The sequence below is a fragment of the Acinonyx jubatus genome, chromosome E4 (assembly GCF_027475565.1).
Source record: "Acinonyx jubatus isolate Ajub_Pintada_27869175 chromosome E4, VMU_Ajub_asm_v1.0, whole genome shotgun sequence".
NCBI classification, from domain to species: domain Eukaryota; kingdom Metazoa; phylum Chordata; class Mammalia; order Carnivora; family Felidae; genus Acinonyx; species Acinonyx jubatus.
Genome location: NC_069395.1, coordinates 54,041,332 through 54,051,969, shown reverse-complemented (window position 1 = coordinate 54,051,969; position 10,638 = coordinate 54,041,332). Strand labels below are relative to the sequence as shown.

The following is a 10,638-nucleotide window of genomic DNA, read 5'->3' as shown; positions in this document are numbered from 1 at the left end:
CAGATTTGGGGGTGGGCTCAAATGGTTCATACCTAGCACAATGTCAAGAGCCAGGAAAAGTCCTGGGAACTGCGAACTTTGCCGTGTGGTGTTTTCTCATTTCCCCTGCACGTCTGCATGTTTTTTGTCTGACTTGAATTTGACTTTTGTGGGATAATTTTGCATGCTCTTATTTGGATTTCTTTTTAATTTAAACATTGTTTTCTTCCTCTGCATCTGTTTGTTGTTGTTGTTATTGTTGTTATTTTGTTTTGTTTTGTTTTGTTTTCACTAGGCGACCCCCTCCTGCCGTTCCAGGACGACCATCCTAACCCCCATGATTCATCTCCTTTTGTTTCCAACAACATATCTATCTGTGGTATTTAAAAGCCTTTCATTTGCACTACATGTCATATGTACATAAAAACTTTTATTTTTGATCCATGTCTATAATAAAAACAAAGCTTATTCTATATAAAAATGAAATGTGTTCTGTTTCATTTTCTAAAGAAGACCCAGATGAAAATAATTTTCAACTAAAACCAGGTAAGGTGAAAATATGTAGTTTGATCTTGTAAGGAACTTAAACTGAAAAATACTTATGTTTAAGTTCTTAAAGCATGGTTATTTAAGATGCTATTTGGTGGAGAATAATTATCTTCAATTGAAATGTCTGTCCAATGAAAGCATGAAAAGATAGACGCAAGTGTTGGCGAGGATGTGGAGAAGAAGGAACCCTTGTGCACTGTTGGTGGGAATGCAAACTGGTGCGGCCACTGTGGAAAAAGTAATGGAGGTTCCTTAAAAGGCTAAACATAGAACTGCCCTATGACCCAGTGATTGCACTACTGAATATCTACCTAAAGAATATGAAAACACTAATTTGAAAAGATATATGCACCCCTGTTTATTGTAGCAGTATTTACAATAGCCAAACTATGGAAGCAGCCCAAGTGTCCGTTAACAGATAAAGAAATATGGTATATACATACATACTATGGAATATTACTCAGCCATAGCAAAGAAGGACATCTTGCCATTTGCGACAACATGGATGGACCTAGAGGGTATGATGCTAAGTGAAATAAGTCAGTCAGAGGAAGACAAATACCATATGATTTCACTCATGTGGAATTTAAGAAACACAACAAATGGACAAAGAAAAAAGACAAACCAAGAAACCAACTCTTAACTCTAAAGAGCAAACTGGTGGTTACCAGAGGGGAGGTGGGCAGGCGGTGAGTGAAATATGGGATGGGGATTGAGGAACGCACTTGTGATGAGCAACCGAGTAAGGTAGAGAATTGTTGAATCACTATATTGTACATCTGAAATTAATACAACACTGTATGCTAACTATACTGTATTTTTTTTTAAGTGCGAAAAAATGAAGTAAAACTTCTAGAAATCTAGAAAAGACACAGAAGACATAATTGCAACCTGCCTCCAGGTATCTCATTAATAATTGTTATTCACCAAAACATTTTTTCCTGTTTTTATTATTTTTTCTAAACACTCTTTGTAGGAGATAAATTATGTAAGATCATGGAAAATTTTATAGGTCTGAAGCACAAAAACCTCAAACATTCTAGTCAGCAAATTCAGGGAAAAAATATATTATTCAGAATAATAAAAGTGCAAGGAAATGTTGCCACCTTGAGAAGAAAGATTTTTTAATGTGTCAGTAAAGTACTGGAAGAATGGAATCTGTATGAGTTTAGAGGAACAGAACTTTTTTTATATATTAATCCTCAAATAGTGATTCCAACACTGAAATTTTAAGCTACATTAAAAAAAATTATCCAAATAAAGTGTTTGTTATTAAGGTAATACATCTGCCAAATTTGTGATCTCAGATTTTAAAAAAAGATTTAAGATTTAATTCAGAATTTTCTCTTCGAAGATTTATATGATCTAAGTTACAATTTACAACTATCTCCTACTAGGTGAGAACACTTCTGTAGATGTCTCACTTTAACATATTAAGACAGAAAAATGCAGGATAGGAAAGTAAAAAATTGTTCGTCAGGAATGGGGGTTTCCGTGTACTTTGTGTCTGACCTAGGCAGGCCCCAGCGAGGACAGGCAAAGTAGGTGTGGACAGGACCCTCCAATTAGAAAATGGAGACCCCTCACTCACAGTGCTCTCCCTCTGGACCGTGAAAATCTTTTATAAGCACGATGCTCTCCACTCAAAAATGCGAAACTAGTTTCTCTGATTAAAATTGCACAAAGCACATTCCATCAATTTTTACTGATACGCCAGGTCCAGTGACTGTGAGTTAGAAGCACTGGCAACTAAGAAACTTCAAAGGCCCCCACGCAGGGAATCAACTGAGGCTCAAGTATTCCTGGGGGTGACTGGGTTGCTGCAGAATGAAGCACAGTGTGCAGCCCTTGGCCTTGCCTCCACTCCAGCCTCCACCTCCAGCCCAGCTATTTGAGTTTTTAAATAATATTGGCCAGCATCCCCATCCCAACAGTGACAATATTCCCTGATTATTTCATATCACCTCAAACAAACAAAAAAGAGGTTGGCAACAGGAAGGTTTTTCACCAATTCATCTTTTTTACGTTATTTGGTACTTTCCCACTTTGTCCTAAACATGATCTTACTTTTATGTACAGTGTTACACAGTTTAGATGTTTAAAGCTTAAGTTGACCTGATGAACAATGAGAAAGGAAAACCCAAATTATAGAATAAAATGATTCCCTAGGAATCTTGCACAGTCTCAACAAAAGTGCAGTCCCTTCCTCACATTGAATAGGCAAGAAAAAAGGGGGTGAGTGGAGGGTAGGGCTGGGGGCAGAAGCAGCCTGCAGTAACATTAAACCGTGGTAAGGTTTGTTCATATTTATTTACTATCCTTAGTGTTTCTGTGTTTCATGATGTACCCTTCCCCAACTCTCCCTGCCCCCACCGCCACCCTCAGTATTTGATAGGGTTTAAAAAGTACTGCGTTCTTCAGAGTTGAACATAATTCGGGATCATCATGAGAAAACGTTTTACCTTTTACAAACATACCATCTCTTAAATGTTCTCGTCCCAATATTTATGTGTCAAACATTCCTTGGATTCATAATAGTGTCCTATTAAGTGGTCTGGGAGCACCCAGCGAAGTAACAGGATAAAAGTAACAGGATAAAAAGCTGGGAGTACCCAGCGAAGTAACTTACAAAATAGCAGTAAGCTATTACTGCGTGGTGCTGTGACAGGAGAAAATGTGAGTCATTTTCCCAGGGAGAACTTACTGACTTCAGTGCTGAAGAAGCCACTTAGGTTCTAGAACCGAAATTATCCAGTGCATGCTAACATTCCAGAACATGGTGACTCTGACCTCTGACAAAGACAGGAACAACAGAACTCCTTTCGGCCAATCAGAAACCAAAGTTTTCATTTCTAAGTGTTGGCTGAGGAGAGGCCAGTGGAATTGAAACTGAAGTAGTCCGTGCCCTTTGCCTTGGCTTCTGACAGAAAGGCTTTAGAATCAGAAGGCAGCACCCTTACTGGAAGCAGTGAGGGAGGTCCCCCCAGTCTCCAGCTAGAAGAATACAGGACATCTGAGAGATGGAGAAAAGAGAACTAAAGGTAGGAAAAAATAAAACTTCCAATCCTTCCCTTGGGGAGTTTCACTGGTAAATAAAGGCAGACCACATATACACAGAGGGGTATTTCACCAAATGGCCTTGACACTAGAAGCCAAAAGGAGATGAAATAACGTCTACTCTTCCTTTACAGACATGGATACTTTCGGTGGGCTCGGAGCAGGATACATTTTGATCCTCTTTTAACGCAGAGTTTGAAATTGTTGTAACATCTGTTTCATAACTCGGCATGAAGTAGGATTAAAAAAAAAATAAAACCCTCAACTGATACTGGGGTCTCTCATCCAGCTCCATGAGATTCTGAAGTAAACCTTTACAACTGAGAATCCGTTTTAAAAACATGAACCTCACCGACCGGAAAATAAAGATTGCTGAAAAAAGAAAAAAATAATAACTTCTGTATCCCTTTATATTATAATACTACAGCGTCTCAGTCTGCATAAATCAAATGGAGCTGGTGACACTTCACTACCAGATGCCCCCATTTACAGGACATGTTAGCCAGCATACTAGACCCACAGTTTTGGTTTATTATACTATAAGATACTATTGAAGCGGATTAGATGGCTGGCTGCGGGATGAGCCGAGACTAATCTGCTACTCCCGTACTGTTTCTAATCAAATCGAATTTCACAGTACTTTATACCAGATCCCGATTTCTAGCCCCAGTCTACATCGTCAGTGAACCTCAGGAACAAGAGCCCTGGGCAGGCAGGGAGGAAACAAAGCCTTAGCAAACTCCCCGGGGCGTCAATGAGACTTAAGGATCCTCAAGACAGTAATGGGGAAGTCACTGATGTGGGTTTTCTCTCTCAAAACAGCTGCTAACAAAGTATATTTTTGAAGCTTCATATGACACTTGAAAAACCAGGCGTTCTGGCTCTTCGGGTCTGTATCTTCTCCCAGCTCCTATCTCTACTGCGGGTGCGTTTCAGAAGGCATCGCAGAGCAAGTCAGAGCCAAGGAGACAGCTCCTTCTGCCTGCCGCCTTTTTCTCTTTTAAAGACAAAAATACTCTCAGCTTGCATACACAAAAGCCGCCCGGGGCCTGAAGATCTGTTTATTTTGCAATTTACAAAGAGTGGGAGGCCCACAGTGTTCTCACTGAGCAGAGTCCAAATGTTACTTGGGCTCCACACAAGGCCACAGGGCGGCCCGGAGTGGGGACCGGGGAGCCCGCAGAGCTTGGGAAAGCAGAGGCAGCCACCGAGCCAGCTTTTTACGGGGACCCAAGGGACCACAGTTTCCGTCGACCTCGGCATTTGCAAAATCAATCCGTTCCATTGTCCCGGCAACATATGGTCAAGGGATTGTAGAGCGAGTCTGTGTAGGGCACAGGACCTCAGGCTGATCCTGGGTGTCATTTGAACCCAGGTGCCAATTGGTGCCACATGGTGGCAGGAAAAACCACTTGCCCGTGTGAGCCCCTTCCCCGGGCACTTTTGCCCCTGTGTCACCTGATGGGAGTGAGGGGCACCACGGTGGTCCCAGGCCCCTGGTGCTGAGCAGATGCCGGGCATTTGGGAAACAGATGCTTCCTAACTACCTCATCTCCGGGGGATCCCTCGTCAATCACAGTGATGTATCTAGGAAGGAAATGGTATTTTGGTTTGGTTGGTGATTGCTGTGGTCTCCCAAGGTAAACAAACCACCATTAATCACACCTGTGAGCTGGCAAAGACAAAAACACTGGCCAGAAGCATGAGCCTGGTGGAAGCTAGCTGCTCCTACAGGTGTTCAGTGGTTTCTGCTCCGCCTCTGCCCCGCTGCTCAGCTGTCCAGAGCCCTCCCCATGGTCACAGCAGGGTGCCACCTCAGGCCCGACTGTCCACAGGACCTTGATCAAACTCCGACTCTTATCTATGCTCTGCTCACTTTACCCAAAATCAAGCTTTCTTTTTTTTTTCTTTTTTTTTTTTAACATTTTATTTATTTTTGAGACCGGGAGAGACAGAGCATGAACAGGGGAGGGTCAGAGAGAGGGAGACACAGAATCTGAAACAGGCTCCAGGCTCTGAGCTGTCAGCACAGAGCCCGACGCGGGGCTCAAACTCACGGACCGCGAGATCATGACCTGAGCCGAAGTCGGCCGCTTAACCAACTGAGCCACCCAGGCGCCCCAAAATCAAACTTTCTAGAACACTACAAATGGCACCGCCCCACCGTCGGAAGTTGACCCAGTTCTCAGGAGGTTCGTGTCATTACCCCCAAAAGGCCCTTGCTAAAATGTGCCATTACCTGGACAATTTGCACATTAATTCCATTAGCAAGCAATACTAACATGTTCACGATGACATGAGGAAGCCTGTGCACTAAGACCACACCCCCTTCAAGGTAAACAGGAGCCCCCACCCCCAACACATGCATTCTCCACACCATCTGTCTTGAACCCACGAGGACTCTCATTATGGGTCTTTTACCCAGCCTACCTCAGTCTTCCAAGATGGCCAGGTCACCCCCCTCCCCAGCACTCTCCACACAGTTCCGTACACACCCATCCTGTGCTGCCCTCCCGCCCTCCTCAACCTTGGAAACCCTTACACCGTGCCCTCTGTAATCTGCTTGCCACGGTCAGCAAAATCCCCTGTATCCTCAACCTGTTGTGTGCATGTGCCTTCCATCTTCTTGCTCTAACACAACCAGAATCTCTTCTCAGGGCACGGCTCCCCCTGCAGCCCTCTCGTCTCCCACAGCCCCTCACACTGCTCAACCTGAGTGGGGTAGGCACTCCTGTTGTCCACTTTTTCTTTCACCATCTTCCTCCCTCCTCCCTGAAACCCTTAGCTTTGAACCTCATGGCATCAGACTATCGCACATACTACCCTTCACTGTTCCTCTGACCCACCAGCCCCTAGTTTGCTTTCCCTGATTCCCTGACGATTTTAACTCCTGTTGCCCTGCCACTGTCTCCAGTACTCTTCCTGTCTTCATTCTTGGGGATTTCACATGTGTGTAAATTATCCTTGCAACATCCCACCCCATCCATCCCGCCTTTTCTCTTGGTCTTAATTTCCCATTGATATTGTCCTTCACTCTACCTCAGCTACTCACTCCCAAAGTTAAAACCTTGTCTTTATTCTCTGATCTTCACTTCCTATCCTTCTAGCTGCTTGAACCTCCAATTCATCGACCTTCCCCGTCCCTCCTCTCCCTGTCCTTCGCCCCTGTTAAGGTTCACTCTCCTTCTTACCCAACTAAAATGCCACGGTCAATCGTTATAATCATGCTCATGCACATATACTTTTCTCCCTTGTCCTTCTCTCAATTTGATAAAACCACCACCCCAGAGACATTCAACTCTCCATCCACTCTGGTTTGCACATGGTCTGGAAAACACACACAACACCCTAATTGGTTTCACTGTAAAGTCATGATCTCCATGCTCAAGTGAGCCTTTAATCCTGCTGAGCAATGACACTAGCCATCCCTAGTTCATTCACTGCCCCGAAGTACTAAACTATTTCCTACCTTCTCTCTCCTCACTCCCCCATCATTTCATCCCTCGTTCTCACTCTCAGCTGATTCTGTCTCCTACTTCTTAGGAAAATTGAAGCACTCAGAAAAGAACTTCTGGAAATCCCCATCACCTCCTGTACCCACTTAGCAGCCACCCTTCCACCAGCATCTGTATCTTATGTACTCTGCCGCCCACCTGTTACCATAGTAACTATCTTGTCCTCTGTCTGAAGCCAGCCCCCCAACTCGTGCACTAGACCCCTTCTCCTCTCAAATGCTCACTCGTAATCCTACCTTTGCCACATCAACTACTACTTCCTGTTGTTTCACTTCCATCAGCATACAAACATGGTATCATTTCCCCGGTCTTAGGAAACAAAGTTTCTTATCCTCACCTCTTGCTTTCAATTTGTCTGGTTTCCTGGCTCCCCTTTGAAGCAAAACTTCCAGAAAGTTGCCTATATTTGCCTCTGCAACTCCCCTTCTCCTTTCTCACTTAACCCCACCCGAAATAGGTTCTTATGCCCCCCACTCCACCAAAAATTGTTCAAGGATACCAATGGCTGCTTCCTCGCTGAATCCAACTGTAAATTCTCAGCCCTTATCTTACTTGATTTACCAGATTTTCTTTCTTTTTTTATTTATTTATTTTGAGAGAAAGAACACAAGAGGAAGAGGAGCTGAGAGAGAGGGAGAGAGAGAACCCACAAATGCAAAGGCAGGGTTTAATCTCACGAACTGTGGTATCGTGACCTGAGTTGAAATCAAGAGTCAGACGCTTAACCAACTGAAGCACCCAGGCTCCCCTGATTTACCAGATTTTCATCTGATCACAGTTGACCACCTCCCCCCCACCCCGAGTCCTCTGCACTTGGTTCCCAGAACTCCCAACTCTTGATTTTCCTCCTGCCTCAATGGCTGTGCCTTCCAAATCTTTTTGCTGCTTCTTCTCTCCAACCTTTTAATTTGGAGTTCTCCGTCCTCTTGGTTTATATCAACTTCTTGGATGATCTCATCCAGTCTCATACCATTTAAATACCAGTGATTACCAAATTTACATTCCCATCCCATACATTGCTCCTAAAATCCTAACTCCCCTCTCTGACCCCCTGCTCAACATTTCAGCCCGGATATCCACAAAGCATTTCATATCCTATATGCCTCAAACTGATTTTCTTCCCCCAAATCTCCACCTATATCCCCTTTGCACCCAACTCAATTGATGGCATCTCTATCTTTCAATTTGCTCAGGCCAAAACCCTGAAGAGTCATTTGTGATTCTTCTCTTGTTTTCATATCCCACGTCTGGTATGTCAAGAAGCCCTTGACTAAACTTTCAAATTATATCCAGAATGTGACTATTTTCCACCACTTCTGCTATCACTCTGTTCTGAACACCATCATTCCCTGCTTGGATTATCACAAGAGCTTCTGAATGCTTTTTTTTTTTCTGAATGCTTTTTTCTGCTCTGGTCTTGCCCCACAGCAACTACAATGAGCCTTTCAAAGGGTATGTCAAATCATTTCCCTCTTTTTCTCCAAGCCCCTCTAATGGCTCCCATCTCAGAGTAAAAGCCAGAGTCCTTCTAATAGCCTGTAATGTCGCACATGATCCAGCTCCCACATGACCTCTTTGGCCTCATCTCCTGTTCTCCTTGGTCACTTCAGCCACTTCTTGTGACACCCCAAACATGCCAGGCAGTTTGGGGTCTTCTGCTTGGACTTTTACAGCAGCTCTTGCCTCTGCCTAGAATGGTTTCCCCCTGGGAAATCTGGATTATTCATTTACCTCCTTCAAGTCTTTGGTCAAATGCTCCTTTTTCCATGAGACCTACCCTGACCCCCTTATTTAATATCATTGCTACTTTTTTTCTTTTTTCCCATAGCGTTTACTTCCACTTATGTTGTCTGTCTCCTCCTGCTAGAAGATAAGCTCTACTAGGTCAAAGAACTTTGTCCACTTTGTTCATAGACATATTTCAAATATATGGAACACTATGTCCTATAGTTAGTGCTCAATGAATATTTGATGAATGAATAAATTCCTGAGGCCAAACATCATAAAATGTGAATGGTAGAGACTAGAGATCAGCCTGGGTGGACAACAAATATTTTGCTAGATGTTGGGGGTAGGAATAAGGGATAAAAGAGATAATGAGGGATATGAGAAAGCATTAAAAGCCACTGCTTACCAGTTAGCCTTTGGCCCTGGATCCAGTTCGGCTGTCAGAAAAGCAAACCATCAGCCCAAACTGGCAATACAGCATGAGGCAAGTTCCTGACTCAGTATGAGTCTCAGTCACCTCAACTGTAAAATGAAAATAATACCTGAATTACAGGATTGTTATAAGAAGTAAATAAGATAGTGTATATAAAGTGCCTAACACAGTGCCTGGTACACACTGGGTGCTTGAAAATGTAGCAATTATAATTTATCAAATCCCAATGTGCCATTTGTATCCTGAATTTATGGGGACTTCAAACGGTGTGGTTATTTCTCAAACCACAACTCATCAAGAATTCCAAGACTTTGTTGAATTTCATCGCAAAAAGGAGTATCGATAACTTCCACAGGACGGCACTGTGTTCCAGCCCTGTTTCCCTGCATTCGATGGGTTTGAAATATTGTAAAATTGTGTGACTGATGCCCTCTGCTGGCTTTTGTTTTTCTTGACCTTGGGCCTTTGGCTTAGATGATGTTTAATGGCTCCATGCTTCCTTGAAAATGCTCAGCATGGATTCTTATACCCACAATTTAAGCCAGCTGCCCAAAGCCTCACTCAAAAGTTTATAGTACCGACACAGCATGCAGGCATCCCACTGACACCAGTCTGGCCACCACGCAGAACCAATGTGCTGCTGTCCCAGATCCCTGCACAGCCTTCTAGCTGCCTGCCAATCACCCAGAAGCCACATCAGGCCACAAAACAAAGCACACCTGCTGCTCTACAGCTCTACCTCTCCCTGATCCCTTCCATTCCCAACTACAATCCCTGGCACCATTTTGGAAGGACAGGCAAAGCTGCCTCCCCATTCCTCCTTCTTTGCCCTCACTTACCACCACCACCCACCGTCCAGCATATCTACTGAAAGGAAGATTGACGGGAAGCAGAGCCGGGAGGAAGGGGTGCAGGGTGAGGAGGGCTGACAGTTTCCTACACAAGAGATTTTGTTTGGGATTTTAATTCCAATGCTACTGTAATGCCTTTTCCTTCCATTTCCCCCTTCCCTTCCCACACACACATCATAGTATTCTCTAAAAGTCTAAATCATTAACATTCTGTTTGCACACTTTCAGTGTTGTTTAAATTTCAGAGACTGACTGCATCACGTTACTTAAGTGATGAGTAACTTTCCCACCAACTGTCACACAGGTCATACCAATCATTATCTAGGCCTGCCTCCCTATGCCGCCAGCAGTAACCCAAAGCAGCATGCCATAAGTAAGCCTCATCATCCCGCAGTGAGCTCTTAGGACCACTTAAGAGCTTGGAGTTTCTTAACATTTTCTTACAAAATATTTATGGCTTTTTTATTTGCATTTTACCCCAAAACTTTTTGGAATCCATTTACATTCTTGGTCTGTGAAACTTCTT

General features: G+C 43.6%; 1 protein-coding gene across 4 annotated transcripts in view; it reads left to right on the top strand.

Moving 5' to 3' along the window:
* The first annotated feature begins 3,159 nt into the window (after positions 1 to 3,159).
* Positions 3,160 to 10,638, top strand: part of CE4H1orf105 (chromosome E4 C1orf105 homolog) — a 56,765-nt gene continuing 49,286 nt past the window's right edge. The window contains exon 1 of one of the 4 annotated variants that reach the window (XM_053208936.1): positions 3,160 to 3,569. Coding sequence is in view for 3 of the 4 variants with exons in the window: in XM_053208932.1 (XP_053064907.1) it covers positions 3,549 to 3,569 (21 nt within the window). In the remaining variant the exon portion in view is untranslated. The remainder of the gene's footprint in view (positions 3,570 to 10,638) is intronic. The other 3 variants (XM_053208932.1, XM_027046385.2, XM_015077805.3) reach the window with 3 other exon arrangements.